The sequence below is a fragment of the Phoenix dactylifera genome, chromosome 2 (assembly GCF_051530095.1).
Source record: "Phoenix dactylifera cultivar Ajwa chromosome 2, Ajwa_hap1_PhDact_Kaust_v1.1, whole genome shotgun sequence".
Classification (NCBI taxonomy): Eukaryota; Viridiplantae; Streptophyta; class Magnoliopsida; order Arecales; family Arecaceae; genus Phoenix; species Phoenix dactylifera.
In genome coordinates this window covers 16,671,941-16,699,876 of record NC_143191.1, presented here as the reverse complement: position 1 = coordinate 16,699,876, position 27,936 = coordinate 16,671,941, and the positions used below count along the sequence as shown (strand labels likewise).

At 36.9% G+C, this 27,936-nt stretch overlaps 1 protein-coding gene across 2 annotated transcripts; it reads right to left on the bottom strand.

The window, feature by feature from the left end:
* Positions 1-888: 888 nt before the first annotated feature.
* LOC103722284 (Chaperone DnaJ-domain superfamily protein) lies at positions 889-11,952 on the bottom strand. 2 transcript variants are annotated; one of them, XM_008812773.5, is made up of 4 exons: positions 11,286-11,952; positions 4,955-5,024; positions 1,243-1,351; positions 889-1,109 (listed from the first exon to the last, which is right to left on the bottom strand). In XM_008812773.5, exons 1-3 carry the CDS (start codon positions 11,705-11,707, stop codon positions 1,289-1,291), a joined length of 555 nt encoding a protein of 184 aa, XP_008810995.3. In that variant the 5' UTR covers positions 11,708-11,952; the 3' UTR covers positions 889-1,109; positions 1,243-1,288. The 2 variants fall into 2 exon arrangements, with proteins under 2 accessions (XP_008810995.3, XP_008810996.1); XM_008812774.5 differs by lacking the exon at positions 4,955-5,024 and having other exon boundaries at positions 11,286-11,843.
* Positions 11,953-27,936: the final 15,984 nt, after the last annotated feature.

Here is a 27,936-nt window from a genome sequence, read left to right as displayed (position 1 = left end):
GTTTCTTGTGGTGGTGGAGCAGTAGACCTCCAGTACTGGCCAAGGCCTCAACATCATCCTCAGCAAGTGATGGGTCTGAAGGTGTGGCCCTGAGTTAGTCCAGACAACATACTTGAGGTGAGTGGTCTTTTATGAGTGGGGGATTGCATCCAGTCCCAAAAGGCCACTAAAGATGACTATTAGAAGCTTGATGTGAAACTAATAGTTAGTCAAGGAAACTGTTACTCTGACTATACCCTACCCTAAATTTAATGAGAGGCTCGGAGATGATGGCATTTGATATAGCAAATCAAGTTTCCAATAGTCTTACATATGTTAGCATTTTTTTAAGATGAAAATCATGTACCAGTTTCATCTCTGCCGAAAGGAATGCTTAAAAAAAAACTTAACCCATGCAAAAATATTTTCATTGTAATAATTACAGAGGTTGCTTTAAAAATTGTCCGATGACCTTTATGTTACCATATCTATAGCAGATCATATACCACTCCATTGTGTATGTCATTGCCATTATAACAATACAACAATTATATTGGTTGTTATTTAAGAATAGCTATATTTTTAAAATCTAAAATGGTGCCGTGGTGGACAAAATTCTCACCACTACAAGATCTGTGGAGGGTCAAATGTATGCAGCCTTATCCACACATGCAGAAGATTGTTTTCATGTTTTAAACTTATGAAACCTAAGTTTCAATAAAGCAATCTTATCATTGTGCAAAAGCCTTCCCTATATGTCTAGATCCTACCATGGCAAAATTTTGAAATATATGTATGATGCCATTGCTTGTACACCGAGAAACAAAAAAAATAAATAAATATTTGCAGCCATTGGATCACTATTACAAGCCATTATATGCCCACGATGTCCATTAGGACCGAACAATATTTTAAATAAAATAACAAGTACTTTCAAATATATACCTTCATGATGGTCCATAATAGCGATTATGATTATTCATAACCATTGCGGGGATAATCATTACATTGAAATATGTCACCATTATAGCAATTAATAAAGCTTAACTGATCAAATGATTTGAATCTTTACATGAATAATTTGTAACAGTTATTTGTTTATCCACTATCTCCATAATACAACGTACTCCCTGTAATACCCAAAAAAAAAAGTTATACTTTAAGAACACCATGATGCATTTCAGTGAAAACTGATATGCACATTTATAAACAGCCTGAAAGAGATGATCAGACAAAAGAATTACAGGAGTGGAATTCATGAACCTGTTAAGCTAATTGTTTTTTTATGACTGCTAGCGATCTTCCAGCCTCAATTGTTGTCCTTTCGTACTTTTGCCCTTTCGATTGATTCCATTGCTTCTTCAAATGATTTCTGAACACAAATGCCAGAGGGCCATTAGATTCTCAAACCACGATATTCCCAATGTGCACAAATGAGATGCCTTCAGGCATTCTATAAGAACTAAATCCCATCAACAACCACAAATATGTGAAAGTTAATGTTGCAGAATGGTTCTTTGAGATTAACATCAAATGAAGAATACTATGGGTTGTCTTAGATGTCAATAGCCACCCTTTCTTTAGCAACTGACTTGGAAAGGGGGATGCATGTAGTTTATCAATTCCAATCAACTCTGACAATTCAAATGGGTTGAATAATGCATGAACACCACATGAAGCATTATTTCATCCATTAACTTTGCAGAAAATCCACATGTTATTGTCTTGCAAAAAGCAAGCACTCATCAGTTTCAGCAGATTGAATCCAAGAAATCTGATTTCAAAGGATGAGCTAACTTGTGTATCAGGACTGAAAAATAAGTGGCCGGCATATGCTACAGGGCTGGCACTCAAGAAGTGAAGGCCATAGCAGATGGACATGACACAGAAATGGATGGATCTCAATTTGAAGATACAATTACTGAATACAGGTGGAAACATACATAAGAAAACACGGACCAAGAAGTGCAGCAAACATCAATCATAATGAAAATTCTCACTTTCATATTTGTAGGATTAACTTTAATTCTATGTAAGTTACTCTTCTATAAGAAGGTGCAATGTCTACCCAGAAAGGCCAATTGATAGTATATATCATAAGGAAACAGATGGTACACCCAGTCAATGAAAATGTTCTAGCTTCACAAAAGAATAGTCGATATTGCACAGCAATATAGTACCTGGTAGTTCTTTGGGCTATTTGAAAGTTTTTTATCAGAAAAGAAGATATCAACTACCAAGATCATCTCATTATTATGAGATTCAACTAAGGTAGCTTGAAACACTAAAAGATGGAGGAGGTTATATTGAGATTTTTGATCTCAGAGTATAGCATTAAAAGAACTATGCGTGCCAGAATCAAGCCCTCTTGATAGGCTGTTAAAAAGATCTGCATACTGTTTTTTGACCTATCAAAAGAAAGGGAAATCTTTGGATGCTCCATGAAGTAATGCTGCCTAAGCCACATCAAATTCCTGCACAATCGTTTGGATCTACCATAGTGAAACAGGTTCAGAAACTTTTCACAAAACAAGGCAGCAATCTTCATTAAGACAATAATTTGAAATACACCTGGGACTGGAGATGGATATCAGAACTGGAACAGGAAGCAATGTTCAGGCTTTTAAAAAAAGCAATTAACAGTGTCATCCAATTGATACCTTGAGCCCACAGATACGAACTCTACATTTCTTCTACTTCTTAATTACTATATAACTACTGCCAGAGGGGCATCAGCACAGCAGCTTGGCACCCTGATTCCCACAAAAGCAGTTCCCGCTCAAAACCCCATGGGTATCCTGTATCCCAAGGTTTCAATTTTCAAATGAGGGTAATGAGGCAGATACCAGCCAGGCCAGCTCACAGCAGTTTAAGCCTGCAAATAAGTCATGGTAACCTGTGACCTTATCAGATCCCCACACATTTGGGTGAGGTCTGACCCAATTTTTTAAACCAATGGGTCAGGTACAGGTCTAAAATATGACCCATCTCAGGTCAGGTCTGGGTAATATTTCTTTCTAACTGATGCAGAATGGCATGATCCATAGACTAACTAGGTCTGAAATGGGTCAAACATTTGATGACCGAACCTGACCTGGCCTGGTCCAATCTAATTTAAACCAAAACCCCATAATTTCTAAATCCCTAATCCCTCTGTTACTCATGCTGCTGCCATGTGGTCTGTAGGTTGGATATGAATGTTATTTATTTTGGGGGAGGGGTGGTGGTGGTGAAGGCTTGATTAGTATTGAAGCACATCATGGTTGATAATATCAGGGATAGAATTACACACCAACGACCATTTTTAAGTTCTCTTTCTACTTGTCATCCATTTTTCTCTGAATACACAGCATGTTTTTTTCTTCTTTAATCTTGCATTGGCCTTGAAGCTAGGCTTGGCTTGAGAAGGTCTGAAATGCAATCAAGTTGGATCTGCGACATGTTTGACCAAACTCAGCCTGAATGACCTAATTCAACCCAGAACCTTAGGACTTCTAAATCCCTGAAACCTCTTGTCATTCATGCTGTCATGAGATCTGTTGATATTAAGGTTATTTATTTGGTGGGCTGAAGACCTGATTAAGATTGAAGCGCATCATGGTCGATGATGTTAGGGATAGCATTATACACCAATTTTTTTTTAAAGTCCTCTCTCTACTTGTTATCCATGTACTTCCTTTTGTTGCAATAAACAGTGTGTTCCTATTTTCGTTAATCTTACAATGGCCTTGAAGCTAGACTCGGCCCAAGAAAGTCTCAAACATTAAGTTGGATCTGCTTACATTTGACTCAACTCAGCCTGAATGACCCAATGGGTCTAAAATGTTTTCCATAGACCTGATCTGACTGAACATGGTTAGCCAATGGGTTAGGTTTGAGTCTAAAGTCATGGCCCCAAGGGCAACCGAGTCAGTTGGACCTAGCCTTGTAGGAGGCGTACATCAATTCAAGGTCCAGTTTACGAGATGGTAATGTACAATTCAAGCATGATTGAGGGTGCTCAGGTTCGGGTTTACAAATGGTTTGTTGATGGATTCAGTAGGGGACCCCATCCGCCCCCCCAAAAAAAAGGAAAAAGAGGAAGGGAGTTTTTTTTTTGGGGGGGGGGGGGGGGGGGGGGGGGGGGGGGTTGTGGGGGGGTGTTGTGGAAGTTAGTCCACAAACCTGTAGGCTGAATTATATACACATAACCACCCACAGAGGCAAAACAAAACAAACAGCAGATAAACAGGCCCCTTGCATTATAACAGCAAGTCAATCAAGTGGCACCTATTAAGTTAACTTACTGAAATCTGTCAATAGGTTAAAAGATGAGAAGCATTAGAACTAAAACAAATAAAGTAAATAAGTAATATAACAATCATCAATCAGGAACTCATGTCGCAGGGAAAGTATTTGGAGCATAGTTATGTTTAATAGACCAAAGCTAATAAAAACCAAAAAAAGGGTACAGGAAAGATATGAGAAAAAGGCATGATCTCTTCACATCCAAGAGTCTTATGAAAGCCACATGGTTAGTCCAAGATGAATACATCTGGCATGGAATATGCCTAACTTCTGAAGGACAGTCTTGTGCAAGGAAATTAAATTATGACAACATGTTTGAGTGCATCTTAACCAGTAAATATGGTTCAGAAGGCTGATTATGATTTTTGGTGTCAAATAACACCAAAACCTATTCATTTTGAGTAAATGTAGGGGACCAAACTCTACATCTCTATATACACAAAGAACTTATACAATAAGGAAGATATGCTTATTCTTCAAACTAAGACCTGCAGGCATAACTTGATGACTGTCAGCTTTCCTATACAGCAGTGGATAAAAGCGCAATGAAGGGCTGGGCTTTCCTTGCACAAACAAGGCCTTCTGAAATGTTTTGTGGTAACATAAAAGTAGTAAGGCAAGGCAAGCGAATCCAGCCTAATGGAAAGTAATAACTATAATGCTTTGATGGAAGACGTAACATACGTACCCCAGAATTGATAAATTTCCAAAGACCTCCTGCACTTCTCTCAATAAAAATAGCTCCACCTAATATGGCACTGGAGAGAGAATTGTCAGTGCAACACCTTAAAAGTTTGACATTTGTTAACTGAATTGTCATCATTACATAGCAATATGTTAAAGAGGAATAAAAAACTGATTCTCAACAAACCTTAATATATTGTTACATTTTATTATTGTCACCCTTCTAAATGTTTGCATAGTTAGCTATATTACTGTACAATTGATTGTTAGTCAACCAAAAAAATGGAAAGACAAAATTTGCAAAATCATATACAATATGTAACATGATCATGAAAACCACATAGAACTGTTGACAAGCCAGTCCTTTGAAATTTTGTATTCAATCAAAAGACAGTTTCATAACAAAATGTTGATATTTTAATCTTTCAATTGTTGGGCATCCTATATAAACAACCCACTTTTGGAGAAAACAAAAGAGAACTTCATTGGCAGAGGAAGTTCATCATGTCTAAGGAGGCTATCAAGGAAATGGAAGCAGTCAATATCATCATGCAGCATTACTGCAGACATGAGTTCAAGAAAAAAGGGGTAGGGTAACCATTGAATTGCCGACCCACCATAAATTTTTGTAGGATGTTATCTAATCAAATCCAAAGATCATATGAAGACTACAGGGGCTGAACTGGATGTACATATGACAGTAAACCTAAAGACAAGAACCTCAGATTTGATGTGGCCAAGTCGTTGCTCCATTATTAATTATATTCTCTCCAGCTTTAGGCTAAAAACTATAATATTATATAGATGCCAATTGTTCTCAAACCTCTCGACCATAAATTGCCAATTAGCAACCTATACAATAAAGACAATATTTGAACATCAGGCAAATATCCCACAAGGGCTATACGACAGACTGGTGCACAGTCAACTGCACAGCAAAGAATGGTAGTAACACTGCAGATCCAGCAAAACAACTGTATAAAAAAATCAAGCACCGGTGAGGCTGATGGGTGTTTCATAACCAAAGAATGACCCAACATGGTGGGATAGTCTACTTTCTATATTACCTCCATTTTCATCACATCCCAATACACAACATCAACTACCAACTTGGTATTTCCCATCCTAATCGCCAAACAAACTATTGTTCCAATTTCTATAATATTCTTATACAATCAAGGCTTGAACAGAAAACTCTGATATAACCACCCATCAATCTTGTAGACTTGCACATTGTCAAACATTGAGTTTATCTCTTGGCTCACTGTTAAAGACACAAATACTCAGAAACCAGAATGGTTTAAGGCCCTGCAAATCCACTACAATGATTGAGAAAGGGGTATAATCTAAAATGGATCCAAAGAAACTTGAGCACAACATCAAAAATAACTTTCCATCTACCAATATTAGAAGCTTACCTACACTTTAACATGATATCTTAATCATTATTCGAGGTGAAATTAAAAGATAGGCATGTATCATAAACTTGAAAAGAGATCCAATGCCCAATGCTTTTGTCCCCCTGGTCCAAGGAGCTTATTTTGATGGTTTCACAAAGAACAAGAACCCTCCTCACTACAAACAAGGCATGCCAAATCTTCAATCAGTTCCCACCAGTTCTTCTAGACATAGCATAAAAGAAACTAATTATAAAATATGCTCCTCAAAACTCATTGCCACTTCTTCCATCAGTTCCTTCCAATTCAACTAGAAATAGCATAAGAGGAAAAGCTAGGTAAGTGAACCATTTGTGATCTTATTTGGTACATTATGTCTTCCAACTCAAAATATCTTTGTTCATCTTTTTAAGGGAAATGGCGGCCGAAGCCACCAAACTCAATATATCACTTATATTATCTTTCGGGCATGCTGCACATCTTGTATCAAAATGAGGGGATGTGCCCTTTTCCCTTCCCCTATTTCTCCCTAAAATTACTCTGTCAGCTGTACCTCTTTATCTATACCTAATGATAAACCCTAAAACTGAGAGATTGTTTCCTTTCTTCCTATTCAATCAGTATAAGTGCTATAAGGAATCATGGTGAAATCTATTACTAAAAGTCAGATATACACAAAAAAAAAAAATTAAAATCGAAGGGCTTTCTCTGCAATGCTGACAGCATTCCCCTCCAATAATCACCTGGTATAAGTAGCTGTTTTGAAGAATAGATAACAGTTATTCCTGGCAATATGGCGCATAGTCTGTTTCTTCTAAGATGAGTATTATTACCATGCTTAATGCATCTTATTGTCTTGTGACGAGTTTTCTTTGGCATGTCTGCACGTACCTGTCTGCATGATGAGATGTAAATTTAACCATCATGGAGAATAAATAGATTCTACTTTCCAAAAACCAGTAAAAATAGTGCCTCCCAAAAGCTGCACTCCCTGTTTATGGGGCATAATGATTTGGTTTGCACTTTTTAATTCAAGCCCACTAAAGGGGGAAACCTATGGAATAGCAAATATTCTACTAAATGGTTGGATGGGTGATCTATTAAAAAAGAACCTGAATCATCAAGGAGTTTACTTGTACTAGTTAGAAAGTAATACGTAAATAAGAACTTAAAAAAGCTACATAGTGTCTGATCCAAATCATTGAAAGTTGTTTAGTCCACATAGCCTCAAATAAACCACTCTTCTGTTGCTCAAGTGCATTCCAGTATGGTTGCCCAAGAGTTTCAAGAAAATGAATATAAAAGATATAGCACATACACTGTATAAGATAGTGAACATAGCAAATTTGACAAAGAGGAAGAGGAGATTGACCTCTTACAGATTACTCTTCTACTTTCCATAATTATTGTAAAAGATTACATTGGTAAAATTTAGATATTTCTTATTGTTAAAATGAAAAATATAGAAGACAGGGCATAATTTTAAGTTCAAGTTAGCATTTTAGTGGACTTGTTTACAAATTCTGATTCCAAATAATATGCCACTATTTAATTATGTTGTTTATTAGCACAATGGAATAGTACTTTAATATTCCACAGCATGTGCAATTGTAGGTAAATCAACATTTCTTCAGAATAGTAAAATTGATTTTCTAGACATTGGAAATATGAGGAAGCATAAGGAATAACTAAAATGTGATATATATTGGAGGTCATCCTATGCAAGAGGGAATTGTTTGGAGTTGGTTGACTGTCCTCCTAGTTTACCAATAGTTGAGTGCACACAGAGCCAGAAGTTAAAGTCTCTCATGTTGGTAAATTTTAGCACTGCTACTATCACAGTGCAATGCCTAAAATTACAAAGAACTGAATCTTTTCTTGACAGATGCAGTTAGTTCCAAGGAAGAAAAAAAACCTTTCTTCACATGTTTGTTTAAATGGAGAAATCATCTTCATCTAATGTTTCAATGTGTTCATACATCTAAGCATCAGGATTCATTTGCTATCTCAAACAACTTACATCATTTGACTCAAGAGTGTGTAACTGCAGAACTAGTATTTCTTCTTTCTTCGGCAGTTGCTTAGGTAAGATAAGGGTTCATAGTCATGTTCATAAGTTGCTTTCCATGACAATGTCGATATATCATTTATTTTATCATCTGTCTATCATCTTGCATGTTCTTTTATTTATTTTTTTAAGTAGTCTAACAAGCTTACTGAACATTCAATAGTCATGTTTGGTGCCCAGTGTAAAATGTCATTTGGGTTCTACATTGAAAAAAGAAAGAAGGTTGAGAAATTTGGCACTTTATATCCCTCACACTGCATTTTCAAGGGATAAGATAAATTAACTCAAAGAAGCAAACATGGTGACAGAATACAATTCTTATGTAGTAATGGTTCACATTCTGAAACTTTCTAGTTTGAAATTAATGGTTAATCTAGTGACAATGTTCACTCACTTCTATTCCAATCAAAATTTCTGTTATGCATCGGAAAGGGACATTATGAAACCTTGATTGCTTCTGATAGTAAACATTTACAGCTTATAACTTCATCAATGTCTGTGCCGAGGTGTGAATTACGGGCTATACCAAACTTAATGTGTCAGTACTGGTATTTATCAGTTGACAATAACTCACGCCACCTGGTGTACCCTTTGCAATTAAGGATCAAGTGCATTTAAACATTTCATAAGAATATCCATAGTGCTTAGATTTGATAATGACTGAGAATAATGCCAAAGTGCACTTGAAGAATATGAGCAAAGGCTTAATGCAGGATCCATCAAGTTATAAAATTAAAGCTTACAACAGAAGAGTTAGTTAACAAATACGCATAACCATACAAGTGGATCAAGAAATGCTACTTTATAAACTTGTTGCCCAAAAAGATTATGATGGGTGAACTGCTCGAACTATTAAATCCACCACATATTCAATTCCGTTCCTGATCTATGCTTCTTAATACCTCCTAAGAATTTTCATAGTGCATGTTTTATGCAAGTTTTCTTCATTACAGATACAAAATTACTATATGAACCCAAAAGTGTATGAATTCCTAAGTAACGAGAAATTACTCTTACAAACTAATGTGTATTTGCAGTCATCTTTTCTAAGTATTGCAGTGAGCTTCTAGCAGATGCAAGTTTATTAAGGGTAGCCCATAACAAAGAGGAACAATTTGTGGTAGAATGATTAAGTGCTAAAATGACTGCAAGTTAAACAACAATAACATATGAAACATTTCAGCTCCTTTTGTCGAAAAATCTTCAAACACTGTTCTGAAGCAAGGTTCATGAAGACCATTAAACAACAATGGTTATTGCACATAATCTAGTATGACATATTGAGGAAATTAGACAAAATGATTGAACTGCCATTTCATTGGAGAAAAAGTTGCTGGAAAAGATATCATCATCCATTTGTCAAAATCAAAGACCAAACACAAATACAGTGGGGGATGGGGGCGTGGTTGAGGGTAGGGTGGGGTCATGGTCCCCACTTAAATCCAGAAATTTCTTAACATAAGTATGGTCCCCCCTCTCAACCCCTCAATCTGATGGCCATCATTACTTTATTGCATTTTATAAATATTGTTTTTACCACGAATCTCAGCCTTATGAATCCCACAAAGTCACAGTTATTTCATAACAACCCTGTTTTTCCTTTTGGGATCCTAAGTATCATCATTTTAAGATTCTTTTTCCGATTCTAATTCTATGAAGACTTGGAGATAGGCAATGAGAATCCATTATTAACTAAGCTCCTAAATAAAATCTTTCTTATGAGTTTCCAATTCCAAAACCTATGGAAGCCTAGGCATAGAGATCAGCCAATTGTGGTTTTCTCAACTAAACACTATAGTGCCCCCTCCTTGCATTATCTCAACTCTCATCCTAGTCCAATGATCCATTGTTTCCCTCTTGACAGCTTGGTTAACCGAACCTTCTTTATTTCACCAAACAGCTCATAACTTGCTCTATCCTTTGCTTAAAGTTTGCCTCCAGCCTTCTCAAGTTCTTTAATGAGAACTTGCCAAGGAAGGTAAGTACCTCACCAACTACATTAATTTTTTAAGAAATCATACATTGACATTATCTTGGCTTAGTTCAGTAGCATCTGTCCTCATGCAGAAAGACATTTTCTTTCCATCTAATAGCTGAAAAATGGTTAGTGCTATAAATATGACTTTCTCCATTGGACTGTTTATTCCATCAATATCCTCAGGAATTTCTGATTTCTGATTTGATAATATTAATTTTTGTTCATGAAAAAAAAATAAAAATAAAATAAAAGCCTTCTAGTTGATTGTTACAGCAATGACACAGTTTACTCTAGAGATCTCAAAGCGGAATCTCCCCCCTCACCACCACCAACAAACCACCCCCCCCCCCCCCAACCAACACCCCAAATCGATGGATGCTGGCTCCACTGCTGCATACATAGCTTAAGGGTATGGCATAGAGTACATATCAAACAACAAAGAGCCTTCTTCTTGTCATTCCTTTCTACTCTCTTTATTGATGTTCTCTCTTATAAGTGTCATCCTTGCTAGTAAATCAGAAACTCCACTGGCTTTGTTTGTCCATGCACTTCAACTTTGTACGTTACTGCTGAAAGTCAGAATCTAAAACTAACCTCCCAATAATTGATCTAAATTAACAAATTAACAAACGCATCTAGCACCAGCAGAAAAAAATAGAGCTCCCCAATAAGCATCAAAAAACAATTCTGGAAATTATTTGTGAAACGCACACTAGAAACAGAAAGCCGTCATCTTTCTTTTCCCCAAAGATAAAACAGGGGGAATTTAAGTGACAATCACAACGATAGACTTGCAAACATGCATACATTTACACACGAAACTACCTATCAAAAGCAAAAAATTATATCATGAAAACGAACAATTCAATGATAAATTCTAAGAAAAAATTACCTTGCAAATGCAATATTCACAAGAAACCCGCGCCTCGTTAGAAACCGAAACACGGATTCCACATCAAATCCCAACCCACCATCCCTCGGCGGAGGGCGATGGTAGCCGTAGCCGCCGCCGCCGCCGCCATACCCATACTGGCGCCCTCCATGGTAGTAAGAGGAAGAAGAAGCCTGCCCGCTGCTCCACCGATCAAAAGACCCACCTCGACGCCAGTCATAGTCGGCGCGCTTCCGATCATCAATCAAGACCTCATACGCCTCGGATGCCTGCTTAAATCGAAGGGAGGCTCCGTCCCGGACCTCTTCGGAGGACTGGGCGTGCCTGTCCGGGTGGAATTTGAGGGCGGATCGCCTGAAGGCCCCCTTTATCTCCTCCTTGGTGGCGCTTCTACTCAATCCCAGGGTCTTGTAATAATCCATCTGCGAGGAAAAAAGAGCGATTTTGGGAGAGGGATTGGGGCCGGAGAGGATCTAGGAGCAAAACTCATATGAGGAGAGAGGAGGATCAAGCGACGAGGATTTTCGCGGGGTTTGTGCTGGAGAAGAAGGTTTCGGAGGGATCCATGAACGAAGAAAAAGAGGACTTCGCCAGGGTTTAGTTTGTGGTTTGATTTGATCTTCGTGTTTTGTGATTTTATTTTTAGAGTCCGAGATTACCGGAACACGCGTGGTTTGTCCCTTTGCCGTGACTTTAATTGGAAGGAATGGAGGGACGCAGTAGAATGACGACTCATATTTAAGCATCATAGCCACCGATATGTTTACAAATTTCTTCTCCTTCCATATCAAAATTTTAAATCTCAGTAATGTCATCATTTAACGATTTTAGTCATTTTTTAATGTATTTACAAAAATAATGCCCATACAATGCACGTGAAGATAATCAAACCAAAATATATTTTTATATAATAATAAAAATTTGAAAATAAAATAAAAAATGTATTATAAGTGAAATGTGTTTCATAATTATTAACTGTTTTACTTTCAACATCTTACTAATAAATAGATCAAAACTAATGAAAAAGATAAATTGTTTAACATGTGTCCTTGTGTGGAGATAATGAAAACTGCAATGTAATTTTGTGTAACATTCTTATGTGGTTTTTTTCCATAAATTTCAAATTATCTTTATTCCTTTTAACATATTATTTTCTTTCCAAACAAACCATATGACATGATGAAACAGTATTATGTGGGTAATTTTCCTACCAAAAAACATATGAGATGCGTAAATATTATTATTACCATAACGAGGAATACCGTTTCCAATTTTTTTTCGAATAAATTTGAAAAGTCTCACTAAAAATCTACTTTATTCTTTTTCGGAGAGTCCCACTAAAAACCAATTTTTTTTTGATGGATAAAAAATATGGGCAAAATTTTTCTTTTTTTACATAAGTACCAAAAATAATTAAGAAGATTTTTTTTATATTTTTTTAATTTTGGAGAGGGGTCGACTTTTCTCCCTCTTTTCTATTTAATAGATATTGAGATGTAATAACAAGCGAAGAAGTAACAGTAATTATAATTTTTGTAATGACCAGCTATAGCATAGTTATTACCTTCACTTGGATGTTTCTTTAAATAAAATACTAGCTTTCCTAAAATTTTAATTTTTGTCATTAATTTCTCTGAAAAAGTGATCAAGCTATCAAAAAATAGATTATTTTTATCTAAATAAAAAGTGAAGCGAAAGATAACTACCATTGGTTTCTTGTTATTATTTGTCATTTTTCATTATAATATTGTTATAAAAACAATTATGGTAATTATCATTTAAATATTAAAAATTTGAAATGTTATTTTTGAGACCAACAATGATGTTATAATCATTATAATGATCAATTACGAATATGGTGAGGAGTATATTTTAATAGTATAGCATGTTACTTAAAATCTCTTCTCATACGGTCATGCAATCTATCAATACTTCTCTTTTTAAGTCTAAAATCTACTTGGAATTTTGCAACTTGACCTACATGCAGATCAATTACGACTATGGTGGTCCAATGCGCATGTTTAGTGCGATGCATCCTAACCCCCTCCAATAACTCAAGAGCCAGACATGCTGCAGCTCAGGTTTATTGATACCTAACCATAGTATTAGTAGTTGCATTATTCACAAACTTGCAAGAATTCATCATATTTCTAAAATTATTTTACATTTGCGACAATTTTAAAAAAAGATCCTGCATCCGAGGGATTAATATGCTATCTCACCCTTCTTAACCTCTACATGGATCAAGAATATCTACACTTTATCTCCTTTGCTGAGCATTTGAATGTTGGAAGAAATGGTAGCCCACTGAAGAAATTACCTTCTTCAAGGCACCTCACTCCCACCCTTCTCACACACTCTTTCTTATCTTTTAGCATTCTTTTAATATTCAGCAAGTAAACTCTAGCAAGATTCAGGAATACAATTAGTAAACAAACCCAACATTCACATCTCCACTCTTTTCTTTTTTTTTTGGTGTGTGTGAACATCCCACTCGTAATCTATGTTTCCTATCCATTTGTCCCCTAATCACAAAGATTTCAAAGTTTTCTTGCCCATTAGGTTACAAATCAAGGTGGCAACTTCAAACTTTAGGATAAGCATAATAAACTACCAAAAAGTATAATGTTATAAACATGCTCCAACTTAGCAGAATGATAATATAAAAACATTAGTATTGTTGACCTAAAAAGTTTGATTTTAATAATACAAAATGTTTGAGTAAAAAGTTTACTAATTATTTGCTTGGAGTGTACTACAATGCTTACAAACAATCAAAAGGTTATCAATTTAGAAGTCTCAATGTGGAAGAATGAAACTCAAGTTTTTAAAGCTTTGAACTAAGAGGAGCCGACCTCATGAACATTACGAGCTAACCCTGGAATGTCCACAGGCAAAAATAGAAGACTTCAATTTTGGGCAGTTTCAAGAGTCGATCCTAGAAAAATACAAGTCGACCCCGACACATTAACAAAGACTCTTGACCCTTGGATCAGTTGAGTCGATCCCAGAACAGTCTTAGATGAAAGATAGAAAAATATAAAAGTCAGCATATTAGCAAATCGACCAATGAAGATTATGAGTTCACTTCTGTTGAACAAGAATCGACCCTAAAAACTAATAAGTCGACCCTAGAATGATCATAGACAAGACTGGAAAATAGCTAAAATCAGCATGTTAGCAAGTCGACCTCAGAGGACCACGAGTCGACCCCCAATTAGGAACGAGTCGACCCTAAAGAATAGAAGAGTCGACTCCACAATGACCACAGACGAAAGACAAAGCACAACAAAAATAAGAGCTATCTTGAATCAATCTCTAAAGATCACGAGTCAACCCCTAAAGAAGTCGAGTAGACCCATCTACACTTGACAACAATAACAACTAGTTTTCTGTAAATTATAGCGATCATTTTTACCTCACAACAGATATTTTAGATTACCTAACTGCTAGAAACATCCTCCAACCACTTTTTGAAGATATAAATGAATGAAAATACCTAAGGAACATATAGAGAAAAAGAAGCACAAAAAGAGAAAAATAAGAAATATTCAAGTGCATTCAGTGAGAGCTTAAAGATCATATCTTCTACCGTAAATGAGAGTTCGTACAGAGCGGTCCATTCAAGGCCAACTAACTGCTTCTAAGAGCTCCATCAATTTCTTGTTAATTTTCTTTTTAGGAAGCTTTACTTTGTTTTTATTACATATTCTAATACTTTGTTCTAGCAAGTTTCAGATATTGAAACTTGGAGAAAAGGTCCATCCAAACCATAAATTAGATTGTATTAAGCCTAGAGAAAGCTTGATGGTGGTTTTGATTGGTTTTTTCCATATAAAAAATGCATGCTAAAAATATTGATATAAAAATTAAAAAAAATGATGCAACTCAAAATATTGATATGAAAAATATGTTGACCTAAAGGATTAATTTTGATAATCACAAAACATTAGAGTATAGTACTAATGATTGCGTGTTTTTGGAGAAATTAGATTCATTTCTACAGGAAGCTTGATGCAATTGAAAGCTTTGAGATGTATAGAAAAGCATAAGAGAATAAATTTCAAGTTTGGAAAAGAGTTTGAAGTGTTTCAAGAGCTTTTGCAATAGAGGAGCCGACTTGCGATTCATAGGAGTCAACTCCTAGATGTCCATAGGCCAAGATAAAAAGGTATAATTCTATAGGACTTTAAGACTCAACCCTAGGTCTAGAAAAGTCGACCCTAGTATTTTAGAAGTTGACCCCAACATGTAGGAGTCAACTGGCATAGACTCAGGAGTCGACCCTAAGATGGCCATAGGGTGTAAAACAGAAGATTTCATTTCTAAGATAATTCAGGAGTCAACCCCATCGAGGGAGGAGTCGATCCTTGATGCTCAGGAGTTGACCTCAAGAGCCAAGAGTTGACCCCTTTATATTTGCTATAACAGCTAGTTTTCCAGCAGGTGTAGAGTGCATTAAATGGTCTCCAGCGACTCTCTAATGCACTCCAACAGTAAAGAGATCTCCAACCCTTTCTCTCGATATAAAAGCATCAAAAATCAATTGAAACACATCTCTCAAGTGCTTAACATTGAATAGTATTCAATACAAGAGAAACCACCAACACAAAGAGCATTAACTTGAAAATATAAGCAGAAAGAAGCTTCAAGAGCACATTTCAAGCTTCCCTCATTCAAAAGGTATTTGAAGGGATCCATCTTGCTCACAACAAGGAGCAACTTATTTGTAAGACCTTTTTTTTCTCTTTATTGATTTGTGTAACATGTTTCAAGGGAACATTGAAACTTGGTGATACGCTTGATCATGCCTTGAAACGGGTTGGTTCTACGAGTTTGATGATAAGCTTGGGATTAGTTGTTGGTGGGGAACTAATGGTTTGTGTAATCATCGTGAATGATTAGTGGATTCAATTCTCAAGGAGGGGATATTGGAGAAAGAACTGATAAGCTGAATTTAGCTCCGAACCTTTATAAATTTTATATATATGGTATATATTTACTCTTTCTCTATTGCCCTCTTACTCTCTTAACTTAATTGCTTGATATTTATTTTAATTTTATTTGTGAATTACTATTCTTGCATTTATTTAGAGTTTTCTTCACCATTTCACTACACAATTTATTTTCACTGCATATTTTGTGAAGGAATTTTAAAAGAACTCAATCCTCCCCCCCCCCCCCCCTCCCTCTTGGATTGCATATCTAAACAATAAGTGGTATCTGAATAGGTGTTCTTGCCCCTCTAAGACTTAACCATCAAAGAGTAAAAAGATCATGGCAACCCCAACTAGATCATCTTTTTTCGAGGGACAACCCATAAATTGACCATCTTTGTTTAATGGCACAAACTATACATATTGGAAAGTATATATGAAAATTTTCGTTCAAGTACTTAATCATGATATGTGGAATAATGGCCCACACATACCTACCAAATTAATTGATGGTATTGTCTCTCCCAAACAGTGGCTTAGCTGAATGGGATGAGCTTGATAAAAAAATGGCTTAGCTGAATGCAAAAGTCAAGAATGTGTTGTATTATGCATTAAATAATAGTGAAAGTAATAGAATTTCTACTTGTATTTCTACTAAAAAAAATCTGGGATAGGCTAAAGGTCATTCATGAAGGCATTAACCACGTTAAAGAATTAAAATAAATATGTTTGTACATAAATATGAGCTATTTAGAATGGAATCTAATGAAACTATCACTGATATGTTCACTAGATTCAAAGATATTATTAATGGTTTAAAAATCTTAGGAAAATGTTAAACTAACAGTGAAACAACATGAAAAAATCTCAGATCTTTGACTAGAGTTTGAAAAGTAAAGGTGACTGCTATTCAAAAGGCCAAGGACCTAAACAAGCTACCATTGGAAGAGCTACTTGGTTCACTCATGACTTATAAGCTTACCATGAGACTAAATGATGAGAAAGAGTCAGGAAAAAAGAAGATCATAGATCTCAAATTCATAGCTTAAGAAGATGATGAGAGTTACGAATCTGATGATGGTGAGGATGATGAAGAGCTGGCCTTTATTACAAAAAAATTCAAGAGATTCATAAGAAAAAAGAGGCAAGATAGAAGAAAGCCTATGATAAGGGGGAACCAAGCAACAATGAAAAAGAACTCCTAATTTGCTACAAGTGCAAAAGAACAAGACACATCAAATCTGATTGCCCTTAGTTGAAGAAAGGATCAGAGAAATTGAAAAAGAAGGCCATAGTTGCAACTTAAAGTGCTTACGAAGAGAATAGCTTCCATAAAGAAGTGCAAGAATAGCCTAATTTATACCTCATAGTATATGAGGTTGACATAAAATTTATACGTAATTGGAACACAGAATCTTGGTTCATGGTATTCAAAACAATCTTCTATTAATTCGATTAGATTTTTAGATGTTGATTTTGGTGGATATAAAATAGATAGAAAGAGCACGAGTGGAACTTGCGAATTTTTCGGAGTTAACTTAATCTTATGGTTTAGAAAACAAAATTCGGTAGCTCTATCTATAGCCAAGGTTGAATATATAAGGGGAGCTAGGAGTTGACTCCAAGTTATTTGAAGTCAACCCTAGAGATTAGCTTGAAAGGAGCGGATCCTTCTCTTAGAGGAGTTGACTCCTGGTCAGGTGGAGTTGACTCCTAATTGATAGGCTTTATAAGCTAAGCCAACCCTTCGGTTTCTCCCACTTTCTCCTTTCATCCCAAAGTCGTTCCACTGCCTCTTGCATCCAAACTCCAAATATTCTCTTGTCCATTGCTATCCAGGATGCAAATCGTCCATCAGAAAAGGAAGGCCCAATCGGCTGAAACCTTTTGAGAGAAGAAAGATATGGGGAGCCGAGCAAACTGTTCCTTATCAAGCCAAGCCCTCTCCCTCTCCAAGAACTCCAAGTAAGGTTCCTTTGTCTACTTGGACTATGACTACTGGGTTTGTAGAAAGTGAGGGTTTTTCAATTGTTGAGAAAATAGAGGCTTGGATGGAAATTCATGTGTAATTTGAGGAGCCTATTTACCCCGACTTAGTGAGAAAATTCTACCATAACATCAAGATCAAGGTGGGTAATGTAGAATCTTTGATGAAAGGTGTGAAGTCGGTCCTAAATGTAAGGGACCTAGGCTGGATTTTACACATGCTCAGTGATGAGATTGCTGCAGACAGGTTGGATGAGCGTAGGGTTGGCCTAGAGTGCGTTCTTGGTAGGAGAATGTCTCCAAAATTGAAAAAGTGGAGGCCAAACAGCTTAGTATGAATATGAGACTGTTGCATCATATAGTGAGCAGGATTTTCTTTCTAAAGATTGGCAGATTTGAGTTCATTTCTGAGAAGGACATCTGCATCATATTTCATATCATCAATGGAACCCCATTGAACATGCCAGCTTTGATGTTATAGTAGATGCTTGAGGTCGTAAGCAAGTCCAAGGCCTCATTGCCTTACGGGATAGTGCTCACCTTGGTCTTTAGAGAGTTCGGGATTGAGTTGGATGGTGAGAGTTATTTCATTTTAACACCTACAATGATCAGACTCTACATTGGATGGTTTATTCGAAGCTTGGAAGTCAATGGGTGAAGATTAGAAATGGAGGCAAGGAGGAAAGAGTTGATGATGAGGACAGAACAGCGCTAGAGGCACATTTTGGACCTAGTCAGGAGCCTTTACCTCCATCACGTCAAGGTGTTGGACCTTCTACTTTAGAGGCAACAGAGGCTAGACCCTCTGCTTCCACCATTGGAGCAATACTAGACTACCCATATGAGGAAAGTAGTACTTCGAGGACTTTGGAGGCGAATTTGCAGCATCCTTTGAGTTTGAGCCTCAGACTCACTAGCCCAGCATTAGAGGTTTACTACAATTAGACCAGATGAGTAGCAACTCCGCATGATGGTTGAGTAGGCGATCTTAGAGCTCACAGTAGCCAAAGCATTACTTAGGGGAAGAGTTCAGTTTGAGAGGAGCATCAACCATTTGCCCCCACTCCGGCACTGCCCCAAGCATCGTATCATGCACCATAGGGTCCTTCTTTGGCAAAGCAGATAGATATGACTTTAGTACCTCATATAGCTACTTCTCAAAATATTGATCGAGCCTCAATTTATGTTGTCCGACATTCGCACTTTGTCACCAATTTGCATAGAAGAGTAGCAGACATTAAGGGTAGATGAGGACTTTGAGGTTGTCAATACAGTCGGACAACCTAGCAACGGCTACAGAGATAGAGAGGCTCGGATATCAGATTAAGTCGAGTCTCAAGCAGGTGAGAAAGGAGGCCAGGGGCTTAAATGAGTCTTTCATAACCGTGACTACCTCACTTGTGCAAACTTTGGGCAGACTTGGGACCATTTCAGTTTTAGCCCAACCTTCTTCAGCTCCTAGATGGTTATGGTCAAGGTTGTTGGGACCATTTTATGAACAGAATGTTAAGGTTGTTGGTCAAGGTGAGGTGGGAAGATAGATGGTTATGCTAGCTATCTTCATGCTGCCACATTTGCCACGACTCATCTCTACCTCGACACTACATGCTAGGCGAGAGCTGTGGCAACATCTTGCCTTAACACGCTACACTCGATTAACTCGTCAACATCTACTCCCCTTACTCATCAAGTTTGATAAAAACTTAGCTAGTTGTAGTAGTTGATGCCTCGGCATCTACCGCCAACAAATATCAATGTATCTCAAAGGATAATGACGAGGGTTATCCTAATAGCTCTTTCATCTCGATCTTTAGTTAAAGCCCTTCCTTTTTAAGCCAACTTTGAGGGCAAAGAGCTGCACTTGCTCTCATGCTTCCTTCCTCTATTGACCTCACCACTCTCATTTATTTCCTTCCACTCTCAAGCTCTTGAGATTTCTAGCCTTCTCTTTCCACAATCTCTCTTCACTTCCTACAAAGATGATTGTCCAAAGGCAAAGCTACGGCCTTCACCTAGGCTCATCAGACATCTCCACTTCAGTGCTAGAAGCCCTTCGGCTACAGTCAATTGTCAGCAGGGTGAAAAAACTAGCCAATTAGTATCAAGATATGATTCACTAAGGCAGTTTCATCATGTTGGCAGTGGATGAGGGTTCACCGTCCTCCTTTGCATGTACATGCTTGGTCCAGTATTCATCTCAACTATCCTCTCGAAGTTTTCTCCTCTCTTTCCCTTCTATTGGCCATAAAATCCTTTGCTAGGGAGGATGGATGGCATGGGCATCTCCTTTGGCATGTTCGTTCGTATGCATAGGCATGCCACAACATCAATAGCAAGAAAGAAGATAGGATGCAAGGTTGGTAATGTGGATCCTAGTACCTTGACCTTCAAGGATTTTCACAACCAATACACCATCTACTTGAAAGATAATGAGGTAAGTTCTAGCCAGGGCTATGTTTCTACTCTAAGAACTATGGATAAACTAAGAAAAGTAAAGCAAAAAAACTAAAGGTAAATGCAAGGGTAAACTTTGGTAAATAGTACAGTAACCAACCATTTCCAATTTCGATATCTATCCACGTCCAAGCTCCACTTTTCTAACAAATTCAACAACTGATATTAACTATTCACTACTCCACATTCTAGTAACAATTGGATCTTGTACCATCTACCAGCTAATAAAGGCCTCCTACAAATTCTCATAAATGATCGGCCTCAAACTTGCCATAGCTGGTCTTCATTCGACCTACCCTTGCTCAACTTACCATGGCAGAAACCCTCCTTACTTAGCCTATAAAGCGACAAATTCCATGTTGGGCCATCTTCAAGCTTACTCGATCTGTTAACGCTTTAGCCCTTGACTTATCATAGTTCGGGATGTTTGGCTTGGGGCTTATCATTATCCTGCCTTGACCTTCCCATGCTCGTGTCCTTCGAGCGCCCTCATTGGTTAAACTGCGGTGTAAACAATGCCCCACACATCCCATCAGCTATAGGTTAGAAAGAGTGAAGGGATGTATTGAATAAATTCGTATTTCGTTCAAAATGCCGGGGTCCAAAAGGATTTTCAAAAAACTCTACCTATCAAGATTCCCACCCTTTCTTATATTTGTCTCTATTATCATATGGGAACTATGCAACATCATTTTCTCTCCCTTATTGAGGTGACCAGATACCCATGTAACATAGGTTGCCTCTCAGAAATCACTGCAACCTAATCTCTAAAGATCTCATAATCAGCATGAATATCTTTAGATCATTCCTCGGTATGGAATGCTATTTCGCTACAAATCAAATGATTTCTACCACAACCCTTAGCCTCTCGGATCCTTATTACTATCCATTTTCTTGTAGACAATTTTCACAGACTGCCTAGTAGCCATAATTTAGTTAGCTATTTTCTAAACTATTGCTCAATGGTGACTTGGCTCGTGCTGGTATTCTCAGGTGAGTGAACCCATAGGTACTCATCGAGCATCCCTCAGACTTCCTCATTCTCGCCCTAACCTTCATTCCAAGATCCTTAGAGTTCTTTCTTCTTTCTTTCTTCGCTCTTCTAAACAAACCTTTCTATATGCAAGGAAGGCCTTCAGGACTTCGATCTAAAAGCACCCAAATTGCCATCGTCCATGACCAACCAATATTTGCTTTTAGGATCTTTGGTTTGACTAGGTTTCATATATAGGAAAAGGCCACCATTCGAGAAGCTAGTGACATCCTAGATATTCTTTCTTTTTTAAAATCTCCTCCTATTGTCAACCGCTCTTTGGTCCCAACTGCTTTATGCTTTTGGTCTCCCACGACCAACTCTTTTCACTTCAACTTCAGTATGTCCAATCCTAGATCTAGGATTCCTTTTAAACATTAGACCCAATGGTGAGGTATTAAATGCAAACATGTTGGTTAATATCCCTTAAGACAACTTCAACCTTGATTTCAGCAAAACAGACAACTATACATCTTACAAGAAGGCCTTTTGCTATAAGGACAAACCTATCTGCAAGAAGGAATATGTTGTCCTCTTCCTTGTTTGGATTTGTAAGTTTTTTATTTATTATTGGTCGGTAAAAATTGAAAAGGATCATCTCCGACTAGCCACTGCCCTGGCCAAAAATCGGCCTATATCTTTAGAATCTTTAGTCTTAGGCTGCCTCTATCAAAGCCTAAAGGACTTATCCTTGAGTATTTGAAGCTGTGGGGTCCTCTCTAGATCCTCCAACTTTGGCGCTATACCTATTTTCCAGAGATCCGTCCTTTGATGGAGATGCTTGAAGCCTCTCTCCTTGGTCTTCGCTTCACTCATGTGACGAGACCAATTCTTTTGCTGAGTACTTCAAAAAGTATTATGAAAGCTCTGCTTGTTGCACCAACTCTCTCCTTTGTCCATTCATGCATGCCCTGAAACCTTACTGGCTTCTTTTGCCCAAGGCCAATATGTCCCCTAGGGAGGCTGAAGTGGTGGGTAAACAATGGAAATATTTTCTCATCCCTCAGGATTTTCATGTCGGTTCCACCATCGAATGGTCGGCAATAACAAATGTGCAGTAGAGCAATATTGCCCAAACTATTTTGCCCGTTAATTCGGTCTTACTCCGGCAATCCCATGTCCACCCTGTATTGATTGAGTGAAACTTATGATAATCAGCGTTCTATTTCTGATCCAAAGCTATAACCTTAGCTGATTATTTTTACCAACAATCTTGTTCAATGTGCACCTTCATCCTTTTCATGCCCACGCCTACCGTGGCCGAAGATTGCATAGGTTGGTGGGATGACTACATTCTACAGATCCAATGAGTCAGCGACCTCTATCCTTTCTCGGATTGATGAGTGCAAGTCAGAGGGTGAACCATCTTCTATTGCTGTTAACCCGACAAATGACCCTCCCATTTCTTAGCCTGCAGGTAAAGCGGCTTCGATCTTCCCCAAGGATGAAGGTTTGCCTTGAGACTTCGTTGATGCTATTAAGGAATAATAAAGGTTTTATGAGATCAAATATGCTAGGTCTCTAGAATATGTTTAGGAAGAGTAGAGAAAAAATGCTTAACTTCATTTGAGGGCAAAATTTAATGGTCAAGGTGGCGTATAGATTGGTCAACCTGTGGTAGATAGTTCTATGCACAGTTGAACAAACATCATCTCAAAAAACCAATGGCTAAATTTGGAATTGCCAACTTGGTAGCTCCAATGGAGTCCATAATGAATGGCTCGATCACCCTAAATAAGTATTATTGCCCATATTGGCAATAGCATCCTTTCCAAAAAGTGTCTAGTGCTCCCAGCTGCAGGGGTGAGTTCATAATGATTTAGTCTATATCATTTCTTCACTAACATAACCTTTTTATTTTGATTGGCAACTCCTCTTGTGGGCTGTGGCACTCCCAATTTGGCCAATTCAGCCCGAGGCCAAACCATCAGCCTCAAAATGGAAGAAGCCCGTGGCTAGCAAGCCTAGGCCCACTGCCTCGTTAGGCTCTCCGAAGCGAGGACGAACGCATAGCCTAAGCGAAAGCACCCTCTGACCCATGGTGATTTGGGAGGATAGTGAAAGATCAAACCGATCCCCTCTCAGAGTCAATCCAATCGACATCACTTCCTCCCTACTGTTTTAAAAACCTTGGAAGACCAATTCAGAGAGAGTATTTGTGCTGAGCTACCTTCAGCATTGTGGTACCAAAAAAAAACAACAGGTAAGTCTACCTTATATCCTCAAATTTGATGAACAAAAAATTCCAACTAAAGGCTACGCCTATACAATTGAATAAAAGTTTTAAAAATATGCAAAGATGAAATTCAATCCCTGCTTGAGAAAAACCTAATTAGGAAAAGCTCTTCCCCTCAGAGCTGTGCTACATTCTATGTCGAAAATGCTACTGAAAAAGAAAGCGGAATAATCAACTATAAGCCTTTAAACAAAGTATTACAAGGGATAAGATATCCAATCCCTAACACACAATACCTCATAAGAAGAATCCAAGGATCTCATATATACTCCAATTTTGATATGAAATCAAAATTCCGGCGGATCCAAATAAAAGAGGATCACTATAAAACGTCGTTCACCACCCTTTTTGGACATTACAAATGGAACATAATGTCATTCAGTTTAAAAAACGCACCCTTTGATTTTAAAAGATCATAAATGAAATATTTCTTCCATATAGTTTCATTATAGTACATATTGATAATGTACTAATTTTTTTCAAAAAATATAACCAGCATTGGAAGCATCTCAACATATTTCATAAGGTAATAATAAATAATGGATTAGCCATTTCTGCGAGAAAAATAAAATTATTTCAAACAGAAATACAATTCTTAGGATTTAAGATCAAGGATTATCAAATTGGTCCAGTAAATCGAGTTAAACAATTTACGGATAAATTTCGTAATGAAATCAAAGATAAAAAACAATTTCAAAGATTTCTAGGATACCTTAATTATATGTCCAACTTTCATGACTCCCTTGCAAGAGACAGAAAAATATTAACAGATCGATGGAGAAAAAATCCAGCCGCATGAAGCAACAAAAGCAGCGAGACAAATAAAGGAGAAAGTCAAACACCTTCCCCGCCTAAATATAGTACATCAAGATGCATTTAAAATCGTTGAAACAAATTCATCTGACCAATGATATGGAGGTATACTGAAACAAAGAATGAACAACAAAGAACAGCCGGTAAGGTTCATCTCAGGCACTTGGAATAGTACTCAAAAATTATTCGAAAATTAAAAAGAAAATACTTGCCACCGTCAAAGTCGTCTCAAAATTTCAAAGAGATTTTCTAAACCAACAATTTCTCCTACACATCAACTGTAAAACAGCAAAGGATGTTTTACAGAAAGATGTTGAAAATCTAATGTCTAAACAAGTCTTTTCTAGATGAAAGCAATACTTTCATGCTTTGATTTTAGCATCGCATAGGAGAAACAAATTCTCTTCTTGACTTTCTTTCTCGTGAATTTTTGCAGGGTAATGGGAAACAAGAAAGGGCATATCACCTCAAACCAAAAAGCATGGAGAAAACCACCCCAAAGGGAGACTGAAGAGAACCTTCTTAGCTGAAACCCAGCCAATACCTCCCTTTTTTAACCTAGGTGTTTCTTTTGGAACTTATTCCATAATAAATGGATTATAGGAAAATCATATACTAAGCAAAACGAAAGACTTCAGAAGGGATATGAAGGCCCTAGCCTACCATGTAGCAGAAAAGAAAGAAACACTCGAAACTATTAAACATGTCAAAGTGTTGCGTGAACAATCGCCCAAGGCAAATCCTGAACTAATCACTCTTTATGGTCTTTGTAACCTAAAAGAGACGCCCTCGATGGTCAAGTTCAAAAGGCTAGACTATTCGGAAAAGGCTCAAGAGGTTCTAACGAAGAACTCCTAAAAAATTTTCATGATCCGGCAACATAGCCTCATGAAATCAAAACACTGTTCATGGAACTAAACATGTTACTAATGAACAACCTCAATTTTCCTAAACTGGCTATACATTCTTTAAATACCTTTGCCAATAAGAATGAGATCAAACCAATGGATAAAGGACTGGTTAGATTAATCTCGATAGATTGCTATGCTGCCCTTCAGATGTTTCCTGCAATAGTAGTTAACCTGTTGTATGAAGTAAAAAAGGATGAAAATTTCTTGAACGTAGAAATATATAGTGGGATAGAAGAAAAAGAGATAGCGGAAGGCACCCTTATCAGATCTACCACATCACATTACCTGGCCATGGTGAAGATATGCCCAGCAAAAATTTGGTAGACAAAAAAAAACCTCTTAAAAGCCCTGGAAACATTTGACCTCAAGAACTAAAAAATCTCTTCTTATATAGAAGTGTATTATAAAGCAAAAGAACTGAAAGATCAAAGGTGTTCGTCAGATGGCAGGATCTGGGTAACCACGGAATTAGCAGTAAATGTTTAGACCAAAGAAAGTTCATGGGAGCCCCTGTTAAACATCAACAACTGTCCAGAAGAAGTCCAGTATGAACTACTAATTCAAGAAAACGTTAGGGAGTGTCTCGCCCAAGCAAACAATGATATTGAAGATCGCCTCTATGCCCAGCATCTTGAGTATATTGATCATCTTCAAGAATTTAAAAAAAGAAATCAATCAAATCAATCAAAAGAAGATCGGGAGAAAATCTCCTACAGTGAAAGATGTCCACAATAAAAGGACTGAAGTGACATCTACAGTAAAAAATCCTTCAGATATCCACAGTAAAAAGCTAAAGCGACAGTTCTCCAGATGGCCACAGTAAACAGCTAAAGCGACATCAATAATAAATATTCTCTTCAAACAAGACGACCAGAATACCCTTTGAATTTCAGAAAGAGTTAATTCTCGGACTTCAACAAGACTCAAGTCCAGGAGGTCATTCGCCTATAAACAGGGACGAGAGGCTCATTTGGGGACTCTATAAATCCCTAAGACTGTGTTTAGTGTACAGTTTATGTCCTAGAGTAAGGTTGTTTATATAATCTCCCTACTGGTGTGTATAAGGAAACTCTTGTAAATATCTCTTTATCTTAATGGCAGTTATTCTATGAACATTTATGTTGTTCATATGTCTCTTTTCTAATTTAAAGCCAAAGACAGATCTGATATAAAATATTATAGCAGAACACTACGATAATACTATAACAGAGCTGTAGCAAACAGTTGTAGCAGTACTGTAGCACATAATATTCTAATAGTATTATCTTTGGATTATACTGCAACCATCAGTTAATCCAGATTGAACTGTAACATACAGTTAATCTATCTAGAATAATTATAAATGCTTATGTTTCATTATATGCTCATCATCTGCCTAGCTTCTAAGCTTATAATTAAATGATTAGTTAATAATTAGGTGTTTAGATTTTCAACATCATTATTATTCTATAACAATAATCATATTATAATATATAATATTATTATACTATAATATATATTACAGCATACTAAAATAATAATATCATTATTACTATATTATAATATTATTATAATAATAACATAATAATATGACAAAATTATCATAATTTAACAATTTTGATATTACAAACAATTAGATAACAAAAGCACCATATAATGTCTTTTATTATTATTTCTTGACATTAAAGCACTTTTTCAATTTGATTCCCAAGCAAATGTTAAAATTCCACAATACTTGAAAAATATAGTTACCAAACAGTAAACAACTTTTATTAAAAACTCTACTAGCAAAAGCTCTACTGTCCAAAGCTCTATAAACAAAAACTCTATTGCGTACATCATGCAAAATAGAGCTTCAAGCCCTTGGTCTAACTTGAAAGCATCTTTTTTTTACTTTGAAGATGAATACCATGTTGCACAAGAATTGGTGAAGAATCGGGAAGAAACTATTGGGTAATTTATTGTTACATTTAGCAGAAACCACAATGCATCTCTAAAAATAATGGAGTCGAAGCACAGTCACCAAGTACAGCATTCATACATGGTTCTCATAAAAGTATCAACGATGGAGAACTGGGAACAATCAATGTAGGAACTAAGAAAATTCAAAATAAAAAGTGTAGACATAAGATATTTAAAATATTCGAATGCAGATGCAAACTCTAAAACTAAAATACTGTAATATGAAAGATTATTGATACAAATGCACAAAAGTAAATGCAAATGCCAGAATGCAAGAGGAAAGGACAAATAATTGATCCAGCGAATAGGAGGTGCTCAAGATTATAAATGCTCAACCAGC

What these genes read in the sequence shown, in the direction of transcription:
- LOC103722284 (XM_008812773.5), bottom strand. Translation starts at nt 11,707, where the DNA reads ATGGATTATTACAAGACCCTGGGATTGAGTAGAAGCGCCACCAAGGAG. An exon ending in GTGAATATTGCATTTGCAAG is followed by an intron (nt 5,025 to 11,285) that starts GTAATTTTTTCT and finishes TTCTCTCTCCAG; the next exon opens with TGCCATATTAGGTGGAGCTA. An exon ending in GGAAATTTATCAATTCTGGG is followed by an intron (nt 1,352 to 4,954) that starts GTACGTATGTTA and finishes ATTTGTGTTCAG; the next exon opens with AAATCATTTGAAGAAGCAAT.